Below are 27086 nucleotides of genomic sequence, written 5' to 3'. Positions count from 1 at the left end.
CGTTAACATATTACACGACAATAAAACCATAAGGAGTAGAAGTACATCATGGTCCGAGATCCCAAATCACAATTACTGCTTGTCAGTATGAGGTTTCCCCATAAGTGTAACAAACATTTGCCCATCTTTTGTGTTCAGTAGTTATATAAAGACTCCATTGGGCTTATTATGGTGCATTATGGGCTTTGTAGTTATATTTCATTTGCTCATATAGAGCTTATCCTCGTAGTGAATTACCGGTGTCCAGCAGTTTACATAGTTGTAAGGGATATGCCTGATGAGTTTATGTGCTGATAAGCGTTATATAGACACATGATCGTAGGCAATCATAGTATTTGATTTACCTATGCGCATTAGTTGCACTTTAACATTGAAAAGTTCCCTTCAGTGACCTCCTCAGCTTCCTGCCTTGCATTATTAAAGCAATTGCCAGCATAAGAGGTCTTTCCTCTCTCCATAGTTACTGCTACTTACTGTGTCACATGATTACCTGGCCCCTGCCTCAGGCCTACAGCAAACACAGCACAGGATCATACAAAAATACATAACTTCCTCAAGCCTCACAATTCCTCCCATGCAATTTCTCTTTCAATCAACATGCTTAAAAGTGTTTTGTTTCCCTGCTTTTCAATCTTAAACCAACCAATTAGCCCCTCCGTTCGGCCTTTTGTTGCTCAGCTGCATCTCTGTTTGTCTTTGTTTGTTTGTCTTTGTGTACTGATCAGACCACCTTACAATGACGCTCAGTTCCAGAGTTCTTACTTGCCACAAATTAGCTAGCTGTTTTCTGAATTCAGTGTGCATTCTTTCTTCACCATTATAAACATAAAAAATCAGTAGGAATACTCCTTGCAAAGTCTTCTTTTTGTAATTTAACTTGATGTATGGTTTGGAGCCTGTATTCTTGAGTGGCTATTCTTTGTTTTAGCTTTTGTTCCTTTTTCTTGTCTTTTGACAGAGTGTGGATCAAATTATGTATTTCATCCGCAAAGAAAATGCCATACTTAGGCCGGAAACATTGGAAGACAATCTACAATTTGGCTCCGTGCGGGGAGGACACATCGAGGCCTTGCTGCGGCTCATGAATGGGATCTATGCCCCGCAATTCTTCAGCATCACCTCTTGGCCAGAGAGCATAAAGAACCACTTCGCTGCCCAGCTGCATCGCTTTCTTGCGTCTCTCACTGGTAGTGCCTCTGATTGTTATCCTTTCCCACTGAAATAGAATCCCAGCATCCTCTGACATGTGCAGGCCACCTTGCCAACATCTTCATTCCTGTTCAGTTCCTTACTTAGACTTGCTTGTTATTCTCCAATTACTGTTCGGTGGTGTATGAGGTGGTCTTTGCCTTTTGGGCTTTGTCAGAACATTTGATTGGTAAAAAAACAGATTGAATTGCTGAATAAATTCCCTCTCTGGGCTGTTTCCCTCCCACATTAGATAATATTGTGGTTGAAATTAGAGTTTGAAGCCTGAGACAGATCTCACATTGGATAACTAATGTAGCAATGTCCCAGGCTCACTAGAACATAAAGTGAAAGGTTTGTGTTGATGAGTATTCCTCAGAATCTAGACCACGTTTATTGTGAAACAAATGAATCCCCTACTGGGACCCCACCACACACAAAAATGTTTAGAGTGAAGAACCATATGGACAGTAGGGCCGTGGATGATATCTTGATATAAGCCAGACATATGAAGTAAGTACGGTTCTGCTTGACATCGTCTCATATGCTAAACTAAGAAATTTGATCAGGGAATTATTTACGTTAAGGCAAGTGTAAGACACTATATAGCAATTATTTAACATATACATCAGGGGTGAGTCAATACCCATGATTCTCAGAACTAGGAGAACGATACAGAACCGATTGGACTGGATGAAACGGAAGTCTCAAATTTGAGTCCGCTTCTGAAGCAAAGGCTGGGTGAGAAAGAGAATATTCATAATTTAAAAAACAAAAAAATATGAAAGCATACTGGAAACAATCATTCAATATGATTACAACCTTATTTGAGCCACAAACCTATATCAAGAAAAAAAGACGAAATCGCACAGATGATCCACTACAAATCATGACTGCATGCATTCAACCTCATAATGGGCCTGCCTCATAATCTCTGGTGGATCCTGAGCATGTTGTTCACTGTGTTTGTATGACGAATTTGCTTTGTCTGCGCACACAAGTGCAGAAGTAGAATGACTAATTCCCATCTCAAAATGAAGGGGGAAATAGAAGTGCTAAATACAATATTGAGAATAACGCACTATTTGCAGATGTCCTCCTGTCTCGAACTATGAGAGGCATTGTTGCAGTCCTTGCAGAAGCAGCAAAGATGGGGATGCTACGATCACTCTATAAAGTAATCTCACTAATAAAACACTGAAAAAAACATTCTGATCACCATATTGGATAAAAGGCTTACGAACAGGAAACATCTTGGTGCATCCCTCAATGGCTTTGTGAAGGCTTGGAATGTGGCAGTAAAATTACTGAGGCTATTTCCACTCCCTGCTGTGACTAAGGATGGTGTTGATGGACAATACCAAGCCTTGACAATGACACCGAAAAGACCCGCAGCACATGAAATTGGTAGGCTTGGAGGAGGAGTCATTAAAGGCCTACAGAACAGGTCTCCATTCCGTATTTTCTGTCAATAGACTGTTTGACAGTGAGACAGAAGAACTCGTTAGAGGGACAGGTTGGGAGGGTTCCTGTGGACTGACCCCCTGTGGTGGTTTATAATATTAATTAGGGGCTGCGGTTGGAGTACAGAAGGATAACATGTATGATAAAACAGATATTGGCTAACTCCCTGAACCACAGTTTGATCTTGTGGTTCGCCTTCATTGTTACCTAACAAGTATGTATTTTTCCACCAGTTGAGCACCCTAGTAGAACAGCTTTTTGGATACAGCGGATCATTAATCAGGCACACCCTACACAACAAAGGGAGCTATTCACATTTCACAGTCATTTTCCTGTTGTGCTTCCAACAAATCCAAAATATTTCTCTGATTTGCCTTTGCCTCTTCCAGACACACGTTACAAGCTGCAGAGTCACACTGTCCTCTACATTCCCATAGAGGCAATGAACATTCAACCTGAGAAGGCCATTCAGGACAAAGAACTGGTCCAGCGGTTGGAAAGTAAGTGACCTGTACCATTATTTGATGGTGCTACTGGTATGGGAGCTTTGGCTATTATTAGGGATTACTGGAATTATGGAGTTTAGTTTTGATGTCTATAACAATTACCTCACTACAGTATGTAAGATTGATGTGCTGCATATGCTGCATTCATTAACTCTCTTGGGCTCAGTGTGCATAATTTAGAACACTACAGGCCAGAAGTCCCGTCAGGCATCATAGGCCTGGCCTTCGGCATCAGTGCCATGTGGGTACGCTACCATTTAAAGGTGTTACGGGTCATCCCCAGAAACATTGTCCTGCTGCTCAGGGACACACATTAGGCCACTGTGGGTGAGCTAAAGACGTTTGTTCACTTGTTGCAGCAAGAACCATTTGCTCACCTGCCTTTTGAAGGGAGTTTCACTATGAGGTCTGAGCAGAGTGGAGGAGTATAAATATGGTCTGGCATTGGGGATATTTGGAAGTAGAACATTTGGTAATAGTATTAGAAAATTATTGGTCCAGTTTCTAGAGAACCACTCCCTATTACATACGTCCCAGACAGGTTTCAGACCAAAGCATGGGACTGAAATCGCCTTATTAGCAGTCACCGAAGAATCTCGAAGGATACTGGATCAGGGAGGATCAGTGGCAGTGATCCTCCTTGATCTAAGTGCCGCCTTCGATACGGTCAGCTATGCCATCTTGCTGAACCGTCTCTATAACATCGGAGTCTCGGGTGATGCACTAAGGTGGTTCGACTCTTTCCTGTCTGACAGATCTTTTCAGATCTTCGACGGCGATACAATGTCACCCAGTAAGCCTCTCAGCTGCGGAGTACCACAGGGCTCTTCATTGAGCCCTGTGCTATTTAATGTATACATGAAACCACTGGCTGGGGTAGTCGAACCGTACGGCATTAAAATCGTGTCGTACGCCGACGACACTCAGCTAGTGGTTTCATTGGCGCAAGAGAGCAACAGGCAATCCCCAGTAGGTCTGTTGAAATGTTTAGAGGACGTGAAGGAGTGGATGACCAACTCCTCCCTCAAGTTGAATGGAGAAAAAACAGAGCTCATGCTCCTAGGCCCAGCATCGCCAGTACCTTTCACCTCCTTGTGGCCCTGCGGTCTGGGTGCTCCCCCCACCCCCAAGGAAAGTGTCAAGAGCCTGGGAGTATGGTTAGACAAAAGGCTCTCCTTCTCCACCCAGGCCACCAAACTGTCTGCCACCTGTTTTGGCCTACTTAGAGTCCTGAGGAAGGTCCTTCCACTTCTGCCTCTAGAGGCCAAAAAGGTGGCAGTACAAGGCCTCATCCAGTCCCGCCTGGACTCAAACAATGCTCTATACGTAGGGGCCCCTGAGATGACCCTTAGGAAGCTGCAAGTGGTACAAAACTGCGCCGCACGTACCCTACTCCAGATTCCGCGAACCCAGTCAGCTAGACCTGGACTGAAAAGCCTGCACTGGTTGCCAGTGAGGCTAAGAGTGACATTTAAGGCGCTGTGTATTGCGCATCGGGCTTTTTGGAAGACGGGATCAGCAATAAATAACAATCTTGTCATCCCCTACCACCCAAATAGGAACCTTCGATCCACGGATGCTTTCCTGGCAGTTGTTCCTAGAGTGAAAAGAGCCAGGACCGGGGGTAGGCTGTTCTCGCTGAACACCGCCAAGCTCTGGAATGCTCTCCCCCTCTCTCTTCGCTCCAACCCCGACTTGCTCGCATTCCGGAAAAAGCTGAAAACATTACTGTTCGCCAAATCTCTCTAATCCTAATCTCCCTGTTCCGTCACATCTCTGCTTCTACTCAGCGCTTGGACGCCCGTGGGCAGCAACCGCGCTTAACAAATCCATTTCCATTTCCATTCCATTCCATTTTCAAAAAGGTTGTAAAAGTAATCAGTTGTTTTCAATGAATCTGTTCAGCACAGAGACTGGTTTTTAGTTGGTTTGAAGCATTTGCAATGAAAAATTCAGGGATCCTGTTAGAACTATGTCACAAGTGTGGGGTGCTCTTGATCACTTCTTAGTCTGAACTCTTGAAGGCTTTGCTGGTTTTGTCAGAATTGAGAATGACAACTGAGATTACCGTAATGTCTCTTTTAGCAGAAATAACTTAATTATCCAGTATTAGGGGTGTCTTTCATAGATTCACATGCCTGAATCATTCCCCGTCGTCGAGACGGGAGCCTCCGGTACATAAAAAAGTAATGTCCTATAGACATACATAGAGAAAATAGGCCTAAGGACCTCTCCTTAGTAGCCTTTCTTTGTCCTTATGTAAAAAGGACCAAACTCTCACAGTCAGCCAATCAGCTCCGACCTCCCTCTAGAACCTTCCTGGGAGGAGCCTCAGTCCCTCAGATTTTCTACCGCACGTTGTGCTAAGGGAGTCTCCTCTGAGCTCTGCTCAGATTCTGTGTTTTTTCACTTCATTAAATGACATTGTTGTCAAGGATTCTTTTCTACTATGGATTATCTTCAAATACATTCTTTAAAGAAGGTCTGGTAAGGAAGAGGTTGCTCTGCTCTGATCCTCTCACCGACTACATTTACTGTCTATACCGCAGGCCAAAGACTAAGTCTGTCGCACTTTCTCAAGTAAGTTTTTGAGACGCTAAGACCAGAAAGGAGGTTTTTTATTTTCTCCAGTGACCGAGATGAGGCGTTGTCCTCAACGTCTAGGAGACCTCAAAAGAGAAGAGAATCTCCTCAGACTCATTCCTCAGGGGAACGTCCTGAGAAGGCCCTCAAAAAGACCACTCATGGGTCTTCTGGGCACAGTCCTTCAAAATCTCCTCACTCTGTGGAAAAGGAGAGTAAAGGCCTGGCTTTTGGAGAAAAATCATGTAAAAAAGACGACTTCTGAGCCGTCAAAATCACCTCCTCTGGTCATGGGACCCTTCAGAAGGGCGTCTTCTATACCGTCTGAGGTGAAGACTAAGAAGCCAACCTCGTCTACGATGGCCTCGTCTACGATGGTCTTGTCTACGATGGCTCATCTACAATGGCTCGTCTACGATGGCTCGTCTACGACGGCTCATCTACGATGGCTCGTCTACGACGGCTCGTCTACGATGGCTCATCTACGACGGCTCGTCTACGACGGCTCGTCTACGATGGCTCGTCTACGATGGCTCGTCTACGGCGGCTCGTCTACGACGGCTCGTCTACGACGGCCTCGTCTACGACGGCCTCATCTACGATGGCCTTGTCTATGATGGCCTCATCTATGATGGCCTCATCTATGATGGCCTCACCTACGATGGCCTCACCTACGATGGCCTCATCTACGATGGCCTCATCTACGATGGCCTCATCTACGATGGCTCATCTACGATGGCTCATCTACGATGGCTCGTCTACGATTGCTCATCTACGACGGCTCGTCTACGACAGCTCGTCTACGACGGCTCGTCTACGATGGCTCATCTACGACGGCTCGTCTACGACGGCTCGTCTACGATGGCTCGTCTACGATGGCTCGTCTATGACGGCTCGTCTACGACGGCCTCATCTACGATGGCCTTGTCTATGATGGCCTCATCTATGATGGCCTCACCTACGATGGCCTCACCTACGATGGCCTCACCTACGATGGCCTCACCTACGATGGCCTCACCTACGATGGCCTCATCTACGATGGCTCATCTACGATGGCTCATCTACAATGGCTCGTCTACGATTGCTCATCTACGACGGCTCGTCTACGACAGCTCGTCTACGACGGCTCGTCTACGACGGCTCGTCTACGACGGCTCATCTACGAGGGCTCGTCTACGACGGCCTCATCTACGATGGTCTCATCTATGATGGCCTCATCTACGATGGCCTCATCTACGATGGCCTCATCTACGATGGCTCATCTACAATGGCTCGTCTACGACGCCTCGTCTACGAAGGTCTCATCTACGATGTCCTCATCTATGATGTCCTCATCTATGATGGCCTCATCTATGATGGCCTCATCTATAATGGCCTCATCTATGATGGCCTCATCTATGATGGCCTCATCTACGATGGCCTCATCTACGATGGCTCGTATACGATGGCCTCATCTACGATGGCTCGTCTACGATGGCTCGTCTACGATGGCTCGTCTACGACGGCTCGTCTACGACGGCCTCATCTACGATGGTCTCATCTACGATGGCCTCATCTATGATGGCCTCATCTATGATGGCCTCATCTATAATGGCCTCATCTATGATGGCCTCATCTATGATGGCCTCATCTATGATGGCCTCATCTATGATGGCCTCATCTATGATGGCCTCATCTATGATGGCCTCATCTACGATGGCTCGTCTACGACGGCTCGTCTACGACGGCTCGACGACGGCTCGTCGACGATGAGAGCGTCGACGACGAGAGCGTCTATGACTGCTCGTCTATGACTGCTCGTCTATGAGGGCCTCATCTAGGGGGGCCTCATCTATGAGGGCCTCATCTATGAGGGCCTCATCTATGATGGCCTCATCTACGATGGCTTGTCTACTATGGCCTCATCTACGATGGCCTCGTCTATGATGGCCTCGTCTATGATGGCCTCGTCTATGGTGGCCTCGTCTATGGTGGCCTCGTCTATGGTGGCCTCGTCTATGGTGGCCTCGTCTATGGTGGCCTCGTCTATGGTGGCCTCGTCTATGGTGGCCTCGTCTATGGTGGCCTCGTCTATGATGGCCTTGTCTATGATGGCCTCGTCTATGATGGCCTCGTCTATGATGGCCTCGTCTATGATGGCCTCGTCTATGATGGCCTCGTCCATGATGGCCTCATCTATGATGGCCTGGTCTATGATGGCCTGGTCTACGACGGCCTGGTCTACGACGGCCTCATCTAAGATGGCTCGTCTATGGCATCGTCTACGACGGCCTCGTCTATGACTGCTCGTCTACGACGGCATAGTCTATGACTGCGATCTCTTCGACTGGCTCGTCGACGAGGGACATTCCGACAATTCTGGAATCTCTTACAAGGTGGTAGAGAAGGCTGATCAACGTTTTAAGATCTCAATGGCCTCTCAAGAACAGGACTGCTTCTTGTATGACTTCATAGAACCTCTCAAGAAAGCATTAAGGTCATTACCGATTATCGATTACCTATAGTCAGAAGGGGTATAGGGCGCCAGATACAGCACCGGCGTGTTTAACAGGATATCCTAAGCCGGACTCCGTAGTGACATAGGCGACCCAGAAGAACTCCAGGAATCCTTCGGCCCCTTTGTCGCTTCCTCCTGATAAGGGGGGAAAAGAGTGGACAACATTGGGAACAGGTTTTCCTCAATGTCGGCAATGATGGTAAAGGCCGCGAACGCCCTAGCGCTCTTGGGACGCTATCATAGACAATTGTGGGCACACATAGCCCCATACCTGTCGGAATTTCCAGATTCATCCAAAGAGGATTCTGCTAGATGGTGAAGAATCGGCGTCAGAAACTATAGACTGCGCGATGGATATCGCGATGACAAGGTTCCGCCAGTTGGCTGGAGCAACCCCTCCCCGCAGGCTTCCGCACAAACATCTACGCCTGCTGCTCCAGGAAATATCTGCGATGTTGAAGAAAGGAGCGATGCGATCGAGCGAGTTCATTCGTCTCAAATAGGGAAAGGATTCTATTCCCGCTTCTTTCTTATACGCAAGAATGAGAAAAAGTGGAGGCCCATACTAGACCTCAGGGCACTAAACTCTTTCCTGAAGAGTCAGTCGTTCAGGATGGTGACGATCCAAGAAATACTAGGCATACTGGAAAAAGGAGATTTTATGACATCTTTGGATCTCCAGGATGCCTACTACCACATCCCGATACTCAAGGGGCACAGAAAATTCCTGAGATTCGAGGTGGCAGGGCAGCACTACCAATTCAAAGTCCTACCGTTTGGCCTCAAATCCGCACCGCGGATTTTCACCAAGTGCCTTTCACCTGTGGCAGCTTTCCTGCGTCAAATGGGTCACCAAGTCTTCCCCTACCTCGACGACTGGCTGGTCAAGGCACCTTCAGCTGCAGGCGCGACCAAATCCTCCAACGCCTGCACCAATCTCTTTCAGCAGCTAGGATTGACTCTCAATCACGAGAAATCCTGCATGACCCCAACAAGAAACATCACCTTCCTCGGGGCGACCTTGAACACGGAATGCGCAAGGGCATTTCCTTCAAAGGACAGGAAAAACAGGATAATATCTCTGGCCACGGCTGTGGCATCAAGGAAGTCCCTAAGAGTTCGAACCTACAAACCTGGAATGGTGGAGAAATCACAGGAATTTGTCTATAGGACTGCCATTCCTACTTCCAGCAGCACCTCTGGTGATCACCACGGATGCATCCCTGGAAGGCTGGAGAGCTGTCCTCCAGGATCTCCAAATAAGCGGCAAATGGACAATTCAGGAGAAGCAACTCCATATCAATCTTCGGGAACTAAGGGCTGTGTATCTAGCACTACATGCCTTTTTACCACGCATCCAGAACTCCTAGGTGCTCGGCAGAACGGACAACACCACGACGATGCACTATCTCAACAAACAGGGAGGAACGCGTTCGCTCACTCTATCACGCGAGTCGCAAAAGATCTGGCACTGGCTTGTACTCCACGGGATCACGCTCAGGGCGGACTATGTCCCGGGCAAGGTCAACACCATTGCCGACGCCCTAGGCAGACAGAAATCCCTCTCCCACGAATGGGAGCTCGACAAGAGTACGCTGGATCACATATTCTCAGAATGGGGGGCCCCAGGAATCGACCTGTTTGCCACCAAGGAGAACGCCAAATGCCCAAACTATGCAAGCTGGCGTCCCCAACCAAGGTCACTCGGAAATGCTTTTTCCATTGGTTGGTTCAGCGTATTTGCGTACTCTTTTCCACCATTTCTGATGATTCCCAGGGTTCTCAGGAAGATGAAGGCGGAGCCTTGTACCCTGATCCTAATTGCCCCGTTCTGGCCGAGGCAGCACTGGTTCTCGGATCTTCATCGCCTCTCCATCAGGACACCGATTCGTCTGAGGCAGCACCCGAACCTCATAACGATGTCCAACGGACAGATACAGCACCCGAACCTCCGATCACTCAAGTTATCGGCCTGGCTCCTGAGCACAGAGTTCTGTGACCTAAATATCCCACAGGACTGCAGAGATGTCCTGGCAAAAGCGAGAGCGGACAGTACAAACAAAACCTACTCTCTCAAGTGGAAAAGGTTCTGCATTTGGTGTTCAGACCAGGGCCTGCGACCGCTCGCTGTCACCACTGAACAGATATTACCATACCTCCTACATTTGGCACAGTCAGGACTGGCACATGCATCCATTAAGGTTCACCTGGCAGCTATCTCTAGGTTCACCAGAACCTTCACGGGACCTTCTCTGTGGTCAAGTAGGCTGGTCAAGCAATTCCTGAAGGGGCTCTACAGATCCTTTCCGAGGCCTCGGAAAGTCCCTCCGACATGGCAACTGAAGCTGGTACTCAACCAACTCATGAGACATCCGTTTGAACCCATTCATCGAGCATCTATCAAATACATCTCCTGGAAAACGGCGCTCTTGCTCGCTTTAACATCGGACAGGAGAGTTAGCGAGCTACAAGCTTTGTCCATTCAGGAACCATATATGCAGTTCAGACAGGACAGGGTGGTGCTGAGACCGAACCCTAAATTCATACCAAAGGTGCCTTCGGACTTTCATCTCAATGAACCAATTGTCCTTAGGTCCTTCTTTGCGAACCCTTCCACAGCAGCAGAAAGAGCACTGCATTCTTTGGATCTCAAGAGATGCCTAAAGTTCTACCTGGATAAAACCAAGGCTCTCAGGAAGTCTTCACAACTGTTCGTGGCATACAGCAGACCAAGAATGGGCCTGCCTCTTACGAAGCAAAGCATCTCGAGATGGATCTCCTCGGCGATTGCATTCTGCCACGACACGGCCGGACGGCCTTTGACTGATCATGTTACTGCTCATTCCACCGGGGCAATGTCCACGTCAGCAGCACTGTTCGCTGGGGTGCCAATCTTGGACATATGCAGAGCGGCGACCTGGAAGTCACCGCACACTTTCTCCAGACACTACTGCCTGGATATCGAACTTCAGAAGGATGCGGCAGTGGGCCAGGCGGTGCTTCGCCATCTCTTTCAGTGAGGTGAGCCTTCCAACATCCCGCCATCCAGGTATGCACATTCTTTGCTCTTGTGATGTTCCAATTATGCTGTCCCCATGTTATATGATAATATATGCATTGTCTAACATGTCTGCAGGACGACTTTACATCACACATGTGCATATCTGATTGCTAGCTACTCTGATTCAGGCATGTGAATCTATGAAAGACACCCCTAATACTGGATAAGAAATGCGTTACTTACCTGTAACAGCAGTTATCCAGTATTGGTGTCTTTCATAGATTCACATGCAACCCTCCCGCCTCCCCTGGAAGGACTCACATCCCTCTCTGACAATATTACGCCAACCTAGCTGGGTGCGTACGAAAATCTGAGGGACTGAGGCTCCTCCCAGGAAGGTTCTAGAGGGAGGTCGGAGCTGATTGGCTGACTGTGAGAGTTTGGTCCTTTTTACATAAGGACAAAGAAAGGCTACTAAGGAGAGGTCCTTAGGCCTATTTTCTCTATGTATGTCTATAGGACATTACTTTTTTATGTACCGGAGGCTCCCGTCTCGACGACGGGGAATGATTCAGGCATGTGAATCTATGAAAGACACCAATACTGGATAACTGCTGTTACAGGTAAGTAACGCATTTCTTGCCCTGCATGAAGCCTATGGAAGGGTGAGTCACTGCTGAACTCACTGCAGCTTCAGGAGATGTCCACTGCTAGTGACCGTGCATTGCCCTAGTGAGAGGGAGACATGCATATACTGAACAGATATTAACCCAAGTGAGAGAGCTCAACCGGCCACGGACCAAATTGACCCCTGGCTGATGTTGCCTCTTCTGTTGACACACAGGGCTGCATGCCGGGGCTCACCTTGGCTCTGACCTCTTTCTTAAACCTCCATTTCAGGGCAGTGTGAAACACTGTAGTATGTGTGCAATGAACCCAACTGAGAGTAAAGCCCTTAAAACACCACTGTCCCTTTAAATTCTGTCTAAATGACTATTGTGTTATGGTGGGTTTGATGTAAATGGATACATCTCTGCCTGTGGATCACAGTAGTCCATGTCAGGATGAATTTACTAGCGAGGGAAAACCTTTGTTATGGAAGCGAATCTAGAGACGAAACTGGTATGCAGAAACTGAATATGATTATGAGGCATAAATCTGGGCAGTTGAAAAGAACGGTTTGACATCTTTGCTTTAACCCTGAATAATCATGCATAAAGGTTATAAGACTATAAGGATAACAAGTTAAAAAACGACTTCCAATCTGAGTCCACCCCAAACATTGCACTGGGCTTCTGACGTAGATCAGATATCTGACTCCCTCTCAAGAAAAAAATGATTGTTAGGAACATGTTTAAGGCAAATCTGTCTCTGAATATAGAATACAACAATGGGATTTCTTAATTTTTTTTTAAACGTTTATTTAATTTTTGTACAATACCGCCCATGCAAAGCAATCTACAGTTACATAATATTTAGTGCGTTTCGCCCTTCATTTAGTACAGACCTCAAGTAGTCACCAGTAGCTACATTATTACATACATATTTCAGGAAGGTGAACTCGACAGGAGGAGGACAGGAATTCTCCTATTGCAGGACTGTGGCACTCTGGATCTCTTTGTGGACATGTTATTGGTACATGCAGTAGTGCCTGTTACCAGGTTTGTGTGCTGGCAGTGGTTTTGAGTGTAAGGCGATAAACTCTCAGTGGTTAGCATATTTACTCCAGTATTGGAACTTTCATAGATTCCCATTGCTTGTATCATTCCCCGTCGTCGGAATGGGAGCCTCGGTAATAATAAATATATATATATATATAGATAAATACACCATAATAGGTGTAAAAAAGGTAAAAAATTAGGCCTAGGCCTCATTATCTTTTGCAGCCTATTGCTGTCATTATGTAAAAGGACCCAAAGTCCCCTCAGCAACCAATCAGATCAGCCTCACCCTGTAGAACCTTCCTGAGAAAGCTCAGAGCCTCAGATTTTCTACCGCTTCGTTGGTGACAGGGAGTCTCCTTAGAGCTCTGCTCTAACTTCAACTTGAGGTACTGTTTAAACAGTTTTCTTTAAGGATTTCTTTCAGCTTTGTCATACTCTAGAATTCCAGGACTTTCCACCTACAAGAGCTCCCCACGCCGCTACTTCCAGCCATCTGAACCTTCTTCAAGAGGAAGCTCAACAAATGCTTCAAAAAGGGGCGATCCAGCATGTTCCCCTATCACAAAGGGGAGAAGGTTTCTATTCCAGATTTTTTCTGATCCGAAAGACAAAACAAAAGTGGCGTCCTATCCTGGACTTGAGGGAGCTCAACACCTATCTCACGAAACTATCGTTTCGGATGATTTCACTCCAGGACATATTGCGCCTCTTGAACCCAGGCGACTACATGGCAACATTAGACCTGGAAGATGCCTATTTTCATATCCCGATCCATCCAGCTCACAGACGTTTCCTTCGCTTTACAGTAGGCAAGAGTCACTTCCAGTTCATGGTGCTCCCATTTGGATTAAAGTCCGCTCCTCGGATATTCACAAAGGTGCTGGCACCGGTAGCAGCATTTCTGAGAAGACAGTCGCTGGAAGTATTCCCGTACTTAGACGACTGGCTGCTGAAGGCCCCAAGCTTGCAAGAGGCATCGAAGGCAGTGGACACGTGCTTGAACCTCTTTATTCATCTGGGTTTACAACTCGACAAGGAAAAGTCAGTTCTTCAGCCTGCAAGTACGGTGAAGTTCTTGGGAGCGATACTCAATACTCAGGAGTGCAAAGCCTTCCCATCGGAAGAGAGACAGATGAAACTCATATCGTCAGCCACCCGTTGCCAAAAGAGAAGTTGGATGACAGTCAGGATGTACAAATCTCTTCTAGGGTCGATTTCATCCTGTATTCAATTGATTCCGCATTGCAGACTGCGAATGCGCCCCCTGCAGGAGGAGCTGGACCTTCAGTGGAGACAAGTGGAAGGTTCGTTCGACGACAGGGTGGCGATAACCCAGCGGATGAAACGGTCGGTTTCATGGTGGATGAAAAGATCTCACCTCACTGTGGGACTCAGTTTCAAGGCTGCAAGGGCTCCTCAGGTCATTACCACGGACGCTTCTCTTCAAGGTTGGGGAGCGGTCATGCAAGACCTCCAGGTCAGTGGTCACTGGACTCAGGAAGAACGTCATCTACATATCAACGTTCTGGAGTTAAGAGCTATTCGACTGGCAATGTTGGCTTTCCTCCCAAGGATTACAGATTCAGCAATCCTGGTGCGGACGGACAACACCACCGCAATGCATTACGTCAACAAGCAGGGAGGCACAAGATCGCCACTGCTTTCACAGGAAGCCCAAATACTGTGGGAATGGGCGATAGCGCAGAACATCACACTCGTAGCAGAACACCTTCCAGGAGTATGCAACACGAAGGCGGATACGCTAGGCCGCCTGAGAGCAGTCTCGCACGAGTGGGAATTGGAGGACGCAGTGATCAAGGACATCTTCTCCCGTTGGGGGACCCCAGCGATCGACCTGTTTGCAACACCGGGGAACAAGAAATGCCGGTGTTACGCAAGCAGGGAACACCATCGAGGGTCACTGGGGAATGCCCTTTCGATGTCCTGGTCAGGCGCGTTTGTTTACGCCTTTCCGCCATTTCCCCTAATTCCTCGAGTCCTCAAGAAACTCAAGATGGACAGGTGCAGGATGATACTAATAGCGCCTGCCTGGGCTCGCCAGTTTTGGTACACGGAGTTGCTTCTCCTATCAGAGACACCACCCATTCATCTGCAACCCAAACTGACACTTCTGTCTATGTACAACGGCCAAGTTCTTCACCCGAACCCGAGCTCGCTTCAGTTGGCGGCTTGGCTCCTGAATACAGAGAGTTTAAGGATTTAAACATCCCGGAAGAATGCAGGACCATCTTGGCACAGGCACGAGCCCCTAGCACTAATAAGACATATAGAGCGAAATGGAAGAGGTTCCATTTGTGGTGTCAGAGGGAAAAAGTACATCCTTTCTCGTCAGCTCCGCATCAACTCTTACCATATATTCTTTCATTGGCACAAGCAGGTCTGGCTCATGCTTCTATCAAGGTCCACTTGGCAGCTATTTCCAGGTATAGGAGAACGAGATCGGGTCCCTCTCTATTATCAGCGAGAGTAATCAAACAATTCCTGAAAGGACTGTTTAGAGTTTTCCCGCCAGTTAGGCCCCCACCTCCGGTGTGGCACTTGAATGTGGTCCTGGCTCAGCTAATGAGACCGCCATTTGAGCCAGTGCATAAAGCGGACCTGAAGTTCCTATCATGGAAAGTGGCGCTTCTTTTGGCACTCACCTCTGCAAGGAGAGTAGGAGAGCTTCAGGCTTTAACCATCAAAGAACCCTTCTTACAGTTCAAGAATGATACAGTTATCCTGCGGATGAACCCCAAGTTCATTCCGAAGGTACCGACAGACTTTCATCTTAACGAGCCAGTGGTTTTGAAATCTTTTTTTCCTCGGCCTTCAACCCAGGCTGAGAGGACACTTCATTCTCTGGACGTTCAGAGATGTTTGAAATTTTATCTACAACGCACAGCTGGATTTCGAAAAACACCCCAACTGTTTGTGGCTTTCGGAGCCCCAAGGAAAGGATTTCCTTTGTCAAAACAAGGGATATCTAGATGGATAACTAGTGCGATCCGGTTCTGCCACCAGGCGGCAGGCAAACCTTTACAAGGACAGGTGAAGGCACATTCCACAAGGTCGGTCTCAGCATCAGCGGCACTGTTTGCTGGAGTATCCATAAAGGACATTTGCAGAGCAGCCACCTGGAGCAGTACGCACTCCTTCACGAGACATTACTGCCTGGAGGCGGCTGCAAAGGAGGATTCGGCTGTAGGACAGGCAGTCCTGAGAAATCTCTTCCAATAAGAGGTGAGCTTTCCTCTCTTCCCTCCTCCTGTTTTTTCAAACATTTCGTTTATTATGCTTTGTACTGCTTTATAGTTGTTATAATCTGTGATGTCAGTAGCGTATAATGATTCTATGCTGTACACGAAATGTTTGAGGTATGCTAACTGCTATCTACTCTGATACAAGCAATGGGAATCTATGAAAGTTCCAATACTGGAGTAAGAAACAAGTTACTTACCTGTAACTTTAGTTCTCCAGTATTGGTAACTTTCATAGATTCCCATGCGCCCACCCGCCTCCCCTGGGAAAGCTCACTTTAGGGCTAGGTGATTATGTGGCAAAGCAACGGCTACGAAAATCTGAGGCTCTGAGCTTTCTCAGGAAGGTTCTACAGGGTGAGGCTGATCTGATTGGTTGCTGAGGGGACTTTGGGTCCTTTTACATAATGACAGCAATAGGCTGCAAAAGATAATGAGGCCTAGGCCTAATTTTTTACCTTTTTTACACCTATTATGGTGTATTTATCTATATATATATATATATTTATTATTACCGAGGCTCCCATTCCGACGACGGGGAATGATACAAGCAATGGGAATCTATGAAAGTTACCAATACTGGAGAACTAAAGTTACAGGTAAGTAACTTGTTTCGTCACGGGCCTAGAGGTAGGTGGCTGCAGAGTTGCATAGAGCTCGCTGTTTGTGTCACAGTATATTAGGCTGTTAAGGCGTGCATTTCTAATGGGTGACTGCTTCCTGCCCACTGAATGGCAATTTCTCTTTTAACAAGTAGTAGAGCAGTGGCAATAAAACGGCGCAATGTAGTAGGGAAGTCATGGATGTATCCCAAGAGTGCTAGTAGTGGAGAGGGTCCAATGGTGATTTGAGTCATAAGTGCTAACTCAGAAAAAATATCCTGCCAGTATGATGCTATCTTGCTACAGGTCCACGCCATGTGGGCAAAGTCTGCTAAAGGGGAGTGGCAATTGGAACAATCGTGCGTGCGAGTTGGATCTATTCGATATAATTTAGCAGGTGTAGCATATGCCTGCCAAAGAAATTTCAAATGTAATAATGTATGGAGATTATTAAAGGATGCTAATCGCCTTTCTGCACAACATCTGAACCATTGTGAGTCGGATATAGGGTGTCCTAGATCCTGTTCCCAGGCAGCACCCAGCTTGGCATCCCAGGTAGGTAATAAGACTAGGCTGGTGTGGTAAAGTTCAGGGATAAAATGATCCCGGTCAGTGTCTTTAATAATCAATGTAGGGGGTGGGAAGTCGTCCGGTTCTAAGGGTAACTGGGAATCTGGGTTCCAAGTGCCCCCTGCAGACGCTGCAACACAAAATTGTCCATCAAGTGGTCAGTTTGGAATCGTGTATCTTCTGTTCTCCAGTATTGGGGTATCTTTCATAGATTCACATGCCTGAATCATTCCCCGTCGTTAGAGTGGGAGTCCCACGGTACATAAAAATAGCAATAATTATGCATAACATAGGTATATCATAGGTAGATTAGAACCAGGAGGTAAATAGTTACAAGTTAATAGAAAAATGTTTTCCACTTGCATGACTCATCCAAGTCATTATATATAGTCCAAACTACAGCCAATCAGGTGTCAGCTCCCTCCAGAATGTTCTCCTCAGAGGCTCAGGCTCTCAGATTTTCTACTGCATGTCATGTGAAGGGAGTCTCTCTGAGCTCTGCTCAGTACTTCTTCGTTTTTTTCTTTGGAAACTCTTCATTTTATGATGTCTTCTTCAAAGAAATCTCTCTTTCGACCTTGTGAATCTTGTGGGAAGCTCCGGTTGTTTTCTGAAGATCCCCACAAGAAGTGCATTTACCACTTGTATCCTGACCTCAAGGTGAGAGACTGCAAGATCTGCAGAACTTTCCCACAAAAGTCTCTGAGGGACAGAGAGGGTCATCTACTTCTGTGGCTATAGAAGATTAACGATCAGGACAATCCCTTATCTTAAGTTGGGAGTATTTCCTCTGTCCAGACTACATAATCTAGGAAGAGGACTGCTGACACAGACTTATCTTGTCCTGGGGCTAAGGTGTCGAAGAAACAGCATACCTCCAAGAGTGCTGAGCTGCCTTCTACTTTAAAAAAAGGCTCTTCCACCTTCTAAGAGTAAAACTATGCCTTCTACGCCCCTGAGAAAGACTGCGAAGTTCAACCTTCAAAACACTTTTCTGACAAAGATTTACCTCAGAAACGGGGTCTCTCGTCGACGAGCTCGACGACGACGCCTTAGTCGACGAAGTCTTCCGTCGCCGCTGCGACGATGTCGACTGCTACTTTCTCGTTGCCGAAGCCACAGATGATAATGTTGTCGGCATTTCGCCGTCAACGCTGGTATCCGTCTCCGTAAGACCAGTCCCGTTGACGAAAGATTAAATCTACAGTTGACGCTCCTTCAACGACGAAGATTAAAAGAGCGTGGTCGACGATTGCCTCGTCGACGACCGTCTCGTCGACAAGGTCCGTCTCGTCGACGATGACTCCTTCGACGCCCGCCTCGTCGACGACTACTTTTTCGACTGCTGCCCCATCAACGCTACCACTGTCTTCATGTACAGCTCATGTTAAACAACAGAAGAGTGTCGGCTCTTCAGGTTTGGTCTTCATCTACGCCTGCAGTATTTCCTACATCTTCTAGGACACCAAATATACAATTGCCTCCGTCGACAGCACCGTCTTCTTTGCTAGAAAGACGTGGATCTTCATTGGAGGTCCTTTCTCTAATTGCAATCTCCCCTGCTAAAGTTCCTCTTAGGTTACCTGAACAATTGTTGGATTCTGGAGAGGATGATGAAGAATCAGATGAGGGAGATAGGTTTGGTACTGCCAGGAGCCTTTCTGAGCTCCTCATTAAGTATCAAGATGACGATTTTTGTCCGCAGACGGTTCCTTCAGCTCCAGATCCAATTCCTATGGCCAAAATGCCTTTGTCTCTTCTAAATAATCTGCAGTACATGTTGGACGATTACTATCGCAGTTTCCCTCCATCTGAATCAACTTCTTCTATACCGCCCACACCTGTTCCTCAATCCTCATCAGCTTTGAGGTCGCCCAGGCCACATTCTCCGGTTCCTTTACATCACTCGCAGGACGCTCACACCTCTGACGATAATAGAGAGGAAGGAGAATTGGATGACAGATCACTCCTTATGGAATGGTATGACTACCAGAGACAAACTCCATCTCCTTCAACTCCTGCCGACTCTCCTCCAGTTGACATTTTAGGTTTTCACCTTCTTATGGAGATGGCCATACAGCGTTTTCTTCTTCCTATGGAAACAAAAAAGGATGGTTGTTTCCTTTAAGATTTTAAAGACCAACCAAGGAAACAAATACAATCTATCCCAATTATTGATTTCATTTGGCAGGAAGGACTAAAAGCTATGAAAACTCCAGCTTTTGTTCCTGCGGTCCTGCCCCGCCTTGACAAAAAATACAAGGCACGGGACAATTCGCCAGCATGTCTGATAGGTCAATCAAAAGCAGATTCTGTTATCTCCCAAGCAGCTCAACGACGAGCACGGAATCCCTCCTCTCCGCTGTCAGTTCCTCCTGATCGGGATGGGAGACATCTGGACACCATTGGAAAGAAGGTTTCCACTATGGCAGCAACAACCGTCCGTGCAGCTAACTCGCTGGCTATCTTAGGACGATATGATCGACAGATGTGGTCGGACATTTCTCCCTACATCGACATGTTGCCTGAGCCCTCTAAGTCAGAGGCGCTTTAGATCCTTCAGGAAGGGTAACAAATCTCAACTGAGGATATTGATTCATCTGTGGATGTTGCATCTACAGGTTTTCGACAACTGGCAAGTGCTGCAGTCCTGCGGAGGCAGGGCTGGTTAAAATCAACATCTTTTCGCAAAGAAGTTCAGGCTAAAATAATTGATATGCTTTTTGATGGCGAGTCTCTTTTTGGTCAGCATGTTGATGAGGCCCTACAGGCCATTAAAAAGGATACTGAGACAGCAAGATCTCTCGGAACGCTTCAGTTTCGTAAACAGCCCTTTCGTGGTGCTAGAGGTATAATAGGCTATAATCAGCAAAGGCAATATCAGTCCTATCAGAGTAACCAATGTTACTCTTCCCAGCGCCAACAATCCTTCAGACATCAACCATCTACCTCTTACTCACAAAACAGAAGGACGTCTACTTACCGCAAGCATAATACGTCCAAGAAGCAGTGACAACTGCCATCTGCTCTACCGCTTACCCCTTTAAAAGTTGGAGGAAGAATCTCCTGTTTCTACTCAAATTGGTCGAAGACAACAACAGACAAATGGGTCTTGGACATTGGAGCCAGAGGCCATGTTCTAGAGTTTGTAAAACTTCCTTCGAATTCTCCTCCCAAAGGACCACCTACAGCTCACCTCTCAGAGCTTTTTTCCCAAATAAATTTGATGTTGCCAAATGGAGCGATCAAAGTACAAAAAGGAGCGATCAAAGTAGTTCCTCGACTGCAAAGAGGAACCGTTTTTTACTCCAGATTTTTTCTGATAAAGAAGAAATTGGGAGAATGGCGTCCCATTCTAGGTCTTCGATCCCTCAACAAATATCTCAAAAAATGATCCTTCCGGATGCTGACTCTTCAGAAAATCCTTCAGCTCCTCACAGCGGGGGATTATATGACCACCCTCGACCTCCAAGACGCTTATTTTCATGTACCAATTCTACCCAGACACAGAAAGTCCTTAAGGTTCAGAGTGGCGGGCAGGGATTTTCAGTTCAAAGTCCTTCCTTTCGGACTACGTTCCGAACCCCGGGTCTTTACCAAGGTCTTTGCACCGGTGGTGGCACACCTTCGGCTAGAGGTAATTCAGATTTTTCTCTATTTAGACGACTGCCTTATCAAGGCGAATTCTTTCACAATCGCAAACGTCCATACTCGGAGATTTCTATCTCTTTTCCAATCTCTGGGCCTCTCAATCAATTTCGACAAGTCTCACCTCGTCCTATCGCAAAAAAAGAACGTTCTTGGGAGCCACCATAGACACTTTGTGGACACAAGTCTTTGTCTCAAACGAAAGGCAACTGAAACGAAAGGCAACTGAAACTTTGCAAACTTGCCCGGCCACTGCGATCAAAAAGGTGCGTTTCAGTCCGGCAGTTCAAGTGGCTTCTCTGGGATGCTTTCATCCTGCATTCCCCTGGTCCCCAACTGCTCTCTCGGGATGAGACCTCTGTGTGAGGAACTCAACAAACAGTGGTTACAGGTTTCGGGATCCTTTGACGATCTCATCCACATCGCTCCTCGAATAAGGGACGCTCTACGATGGTGGACATGCAAGAAAAATGTGTCAGCAGGCTGCTCATTCCTAATAGAAGCTCCAAGCTTAGTCATCACCACAGACGCCTCCCTAGAAGGATGGGGAGCTCACCTGCAAGGACTCACAGTCAGCGGCAAAGGGGATGCTCAACACCGAACTTGGCATATCAACCTCTTGGAATTGTTGGCGATCTTCCTAGCCCTAAAATCTTTTCGCACCATCATTCCCGGAGCATCACTGCTGATCCGGACGGACAACACAACAAGTATGCACTACTTGAACAAACAAGGAGGGACAATGTTGGACCTGTGAGGTTCCAGATCACATAGGGTAGCCTGGCACAGAGGGGGAAAGGTCTAATCCAAAAGCATCACGTTAAGCTTGCGTCACACCCTACAATAACTCCATGTCCATCCATTCAAAAATGACACTACACCAATCCTTTTAGAAAAGTTGAAAAGCTTTATCTCTTCTTTTAGTTAGTTTTTCAGTAATCTCACCATCTGTCACATCTGCATTTCAGATACCATTATTATCATTTGACATACTTTTGTGATTCCATGAATTATAACACTGAATTCAGTTCCTTAGCAGACTTTACTCATTCCTAACAACCTAGTACTAATAGGAATAAGAGTTTCTTTGCAAGTGGACCATTCTCCTTTTTCCGACAGTGCAAACAGATTTACATCACCATAAAGGACACATTGGAATTGCAAATGGGTTACAGGTTCCAGAGGTTACTCTGAAATATTTGTACCTAGAAATGGAGTCCAATAGTATCTTGCCTAGAAGGACAAAATGTAGTTGTACCATCAATTCTTACCACCATTGGTTACACTTTACAAGTACCTCAGTAAGACAAGATATTACTTTTGGAATAAATAGACTTTACATTGACAGTGTACACTCTCCCTTTAGACCATCAAAGTTCCACCTCTAACATTACTGTAACGACCATGCTCTTAGTCAGATTTGACTAATTAACAATTCTAATCTATCCCTGGATTGTAACCTTTCTCAGGATGGATGTGGAGGGTTAATATTTTCGAGGGTTACCATCCTCCACTAGATTCCCGACACATACGCAGAGCTTTGGTTGAGTTTTACAGTCAGGGCTCTCAGTCACCAGTCCCCTCGGCTCGGCAGCCTGACCACAGTTACAGCTCTGCCGGGAGTTTGGTAGTGCCGAGTCTTTCCCCTCCCTCCAGGTCAGATTTCCCAGCTTACTTGATGAAGTCGAGCTTGACAGGAATCCGGAGGGTAAAAGAACACTCAACGGGGCTTCCCCGCTGTCTGTAGGACTCCGACTGTGGTTTTCTCACCGAAGTCCAGTCAGCGAGGGGGAAAATTGATTCTTGGCTCCCCTCGTGGAAGAGCTCCGCTTCAGCTCGGTCTTCTCTCGTCCCGCCCCTCGCCTTCCGGTGCCTCGCCTTCTCTTCACTCATCAGGCGGAGCCTTGCAGGGCTTCTGCTACCTAGCAACCAACGCGGAAGACGCTCTCCTGCCTCACATCAACGCCGATCTCCCACGAGCGCCAGGACGCGCAGTTCACCTGCTTCCCCAGCCGATTTTGAATAATAAGTGGTGAGTGCAGACAAGCGTGGATGATGCTACGCTGCTTAGGGTCAGTTTTTCTTGGACCTTCAATTACACCTATTCACAAGTAGGCTGCGGGGGATGGCCAAGAGACAGTCCCACCTGATTTCTTAGGGTTTCAGACGGTACCCTCACTCACCCTCTAACTCCTGGCTCAATGGTTTTCCGAAACCCAGACCAAACCAAGGTTATTTTTAGATAAGAGGGGGGTACCACAGAAGTAAATTGCGACAGGGTCCCAGATTAAGACAGGGCAAGGTCATCAGATAGGGGGGGCGTCAGCAGTGAAGGGAAGCAGGCCCGCAGACAGTCAATTTCCCTACCCAGTGCGCCAACCTCTCCTCCCAGAAGCCTTAACTCCTGACTGACCCTACTCCTCACAAGATCACCTCCCTTCTCTAAAATGGCCGCCCAACATTCCGCCTTATATAGGCAGACCCTAGAGTGTCCAGAGAGGTCCAGAAGGTTCTGGAAGCCCTCATTATGTCCTATGGCCCTAGATCCTGAGGTGACAGTTATGGCAGTTCCTGGCCACCATTTTGTGTGATTGAGTTTTCACCAATTTTTAAGAGTCACCTAAGCCTAAGGAACTATAGGGTCAAGGAGGATCTAACCCCTAGGTCAACACCCAAACAAAAAATCCAGTGGACATAAAAAACAAAGGTTAGGAGGCAGAAAGGGGACGAAAATAAAGAAATAAATAGGAGGGACCACCCAAAGGGCTGACAGGTCTAACAGACAATATCCACGCTATTGTCTCAGCAAGCCCAGCAGATTTGGGATTGGGCGATCAAACATTGGATAAATCTGACAGCAATTCATGTCCTGGGAGTTTCCAACTTCTCGCAGATTCCCTCAGCAGATCGACAATTTCCAATCACGAGTGGGAGCTCCATCAACCAACTTTGGATCGTATTTTTCAGAAGTGGGGTCGACCCGATCTGGACTTGTTCGCAACCATTCTGAACCACAAATGCCCATTCTTTGCAAGCTTGCTTCCCCACAAGGGATCGTGCGGGAATGTGTTTTTGATGAACTGGTCGCGGATCTATGCCTACGCTTTTCCACTGATACCTTTGGTTCCCAGGGTTCTCCGGAAAATGAAGAAGGAACCTTGTCTTCTAATACTTATAGCTCCCAGGTGGCCTCGCCAGTTCTGGTTCACCAAACTCATCCTTCTATCCAAATGCGATCCCATTCAGTTGCGACTAATACCGAACCTTCTATCCATTCAGAACGGACAGATCTGCCACCTGGATTTTTAATCACTAATATGTTTCTAATCCGTCTTGTTACTACTCAGTCTATCGTGTTGTTTACTGAGCGCCAGATCACCTCCTTGAGAGGTAGCTGTTCACGCTATATAAACTTCTGTATTATTATTAGTATTATTATTATCCTGCATCCCTGCACTTAGCGGCCTGGCACCTGAGCACTTGGAATTCTCTCACTTAGAAATTCCTTCTGACTGTAGGGAAGTCTTGGCCAATGCTAGGGCGCCTTCCACAATAAAGACATAAAGGCTCAAATGGAAACAACTTTGCCTTTGGTTCCAAGCCACCAACATTCATCCAATCCATGCAAAACCGGACCACATTTTGCCTTTCTTTTTGCATTTGGCAAGATCAGGTCTTTTGCATTCTACCCTTAAAGTATTCCTAGCGGCTATCTCCAGATTCCGACAGGATGGTTCCAACTCTCTTTACTCCTCTAGGATCATTCAGCAGTTCTTCAAGGGATTGTTTCGCATGTTTCCTCCCATCCGCCGTCCACCTCCATCCTAGCACCTTAACGTTGTGCTTGCGCAACTCATGCGCCATCCTTTTGAACCTATTCATAAGTCGGATTTGAAGTTTCTTTCATGGAAGGTGCCTCTACTGTTAGCTCTCACATCTGCTAGGCGGGTCAGTGATATTCAAGCCTTCACTATAAAACTGCCTAATCTTCAATTCACCAGGGATTCGGTAGCGCTACTCACTAACCCCACTTTTATGCCTAAAGTACCTTCGGACTTCCATCTCCATGAACCAGTAATTTTAAAGACTTTTTTTCCTAATCCTCAATCCCCTGCGGAAATAACTTTGCATACTCTTGATGTTAAGAGGTGTCTCAAATTCTATTTACAGAGGACATCCTCAATTCAAAAATCTGATCAGCTATTTATTGCTTATGGGAAGATGCGTACAGGACACTGCTCGTTGAATTCATGCTGCAATTTGCTTCTGCTGTCTGAATGCAGGCAGACCATTACAAACAACTCCAAGAGCACACTCTACCAGAGCAATATCTTCCTCTACTGCTCTTTTTGATGGTGTGCCTCTTCATCAAATATGCAGAGCTGCTACGTGGTCCAGCAGGCACACCTGTATTAAGCACTACTGCCTGAAGTCTGCCAGCAATGCAGACACATCTGTGGGACAAGCGGTTCTCCGTAATCTTTTTAAATAAGGTGAGCCTCTATTCTTCCCTCCTCCTCTTTGGTATTTTTTTACATAGATATCTTATATGATCGTTTATGGATATAGATGTCTATATATTTATATTTTTATATATGCCTGTCGGAGGAGTTTGCTGTCATAATTTGTGCGGTATCCAGAAACGCGCTACAGAGGTCCCGTTCCCCAAAGTGGCCCAGGCAGATCTGGTTTCTGCTCCGGCGGCTGTTTCTTTTCCAAGGTATTGGTACAGCCTGGTGCCCGCCTCTCTTCACATTGGAATCCAGGGCGGCTGCTACGTGGTCTGTGACTTCACGGAGGTTCAGGAATGCATTGTCTCCTTGTTCCCCTCCCGGCTGACATTTGTTTTAGGGGGCTGGAACGTCTGGGGACTGGAGGAAGCCCTTTATGATTTTATTCACTGGGAATTGACTTTGTTTTTGCCGCAACTTTGCAGCATATCGCAGAAATCCATATGGACTCACCCCGCGCAGCACTTACCTGGGAGATGTATTCTGGGGCTTGCAGTCCCTACGAACTACGGGCAGTGAGCAGCAATTCATGAAGGCGTGTGGCGAATTCCAGCCAATGGAAATGCGGCAAGGACATTTTAAACGGCAAAAAAAGTCTCCAGAAATGTTTGTTGGCATCTGAGGAAGGCCGATGAGCGGCCGAAATGCATTATACCTTTTCATCAAATTAAAAGCTTCCACGAGATTCCCCGCTGTGGCCTCTGCTTCTTTGCCTGTCGGAGGAGTTTGCTGTCATAATTTGCGCGGTATCCAGAAACGCGCTACAGAGGTCCAGTTCCCCAAAGTGGCCCAGGCAGATCTGGTTTCTGCTCCGGTGGCTGTTTCTTTTCCAAGGTATTGGTACAGCCTGGTGCCCGCCTCTCTTCACATTGTAAACCAGGGCGGCTGCTACGTGGTCCGTGACTTCACAGAGGTTCAGGAATGCATTGTCTCCTTGTTCCCCGCCCGGCTGACATTTGTTTTAGGGGGCTGGAACGTCTGGGGACTGGAGGAAGCCCTTTATGATTTTATTCACTGGGAATTGACTTTGTTTTTGCCGCAACTTTGCAGCATATCGCAGAAATCCATATGGACTCACCCCGCGCAGCACTTACCTGGGAGATGTATTCTGGGGCTTGCAGTCCCTACGAACTACGGGCAGTGAGCAGCAATTCATGAAGGGGTGTGGCGAATTCCAGCCAATGGAAATGCGGCAAGGACATTTTAAACGGCAAAAAAAGTCTCCAGAAATGTTTGTTGGCATCTGAGGAAGGCCGATGAGCGACCGAAATGCATTATGCCTTTTCATCAAATTAAAAGCTTCCACGAGATTCCCCGCTGTGGCCTCTGCTTCTTTGCCTGTCGGAGGAGTTTGCTGTTGTTTATATCTGTGAATACATACTGCCTCTCATATGCCTATATTTATATCGTGATCAGAATCTCACAAGTATTGTTTTGGCTTTACTGCTCTCTACTCTTATTCAGGCATGTGAATCTATGAAAGATACCCCAATACTGGAAAAGAACAATAGCTACTTACCTGTAATCTGTGGTTCTCCAGTATTGATATCTTTCATAGATTCACATGCAAGTCATCCACCTCCCCTCAGAGG

At 46.9% G+C, this 27086-nt stretch overlaps 1 protein-coding gene across 1 annotated transcript in view; it reads left to right on the top strand.

Moving 5' to 3' along the window:
- DNAH2 (dynein axonemal heavy chain 2) overlaps positions 1-27086 on the top strand; it is a 2538822-nt gene that overhangs the window by 174894 nt on the left and 2336842 nt on the right. The window contains exons 5-6 of the mRNA XM_086946066.1: positions 959-1187; positions 3042-3152. Of these exons, the coding sequence (XP_086802192.1) occupies positions 959-1187; positions 3042-3152 (340 nt within the window). The remainder of the gene's footprint in view (positions 1-958; positions 1188-3041; positions 3153-27086) is intronic.

This window comes from Lissotriton vulgaris, chromosome 12 (assembly GCF_964263255.1).
Source record: "Lissotriton vulgaris chromosome 12, aLisVul1.2, whole genome shotgun sequence".
NCBI classification, from domain to species: domain Eukaryota; kingdom Metazoa; phylum Chordata; class Amphibia; order Caudata; family Salamandridae; genus Lissotriton; species Lissotriton vulgaris.
Note: the sequence above shows the minus strand (reverse complement) of the source record. Positions and strands in the feature narration are given on the sequence as shown.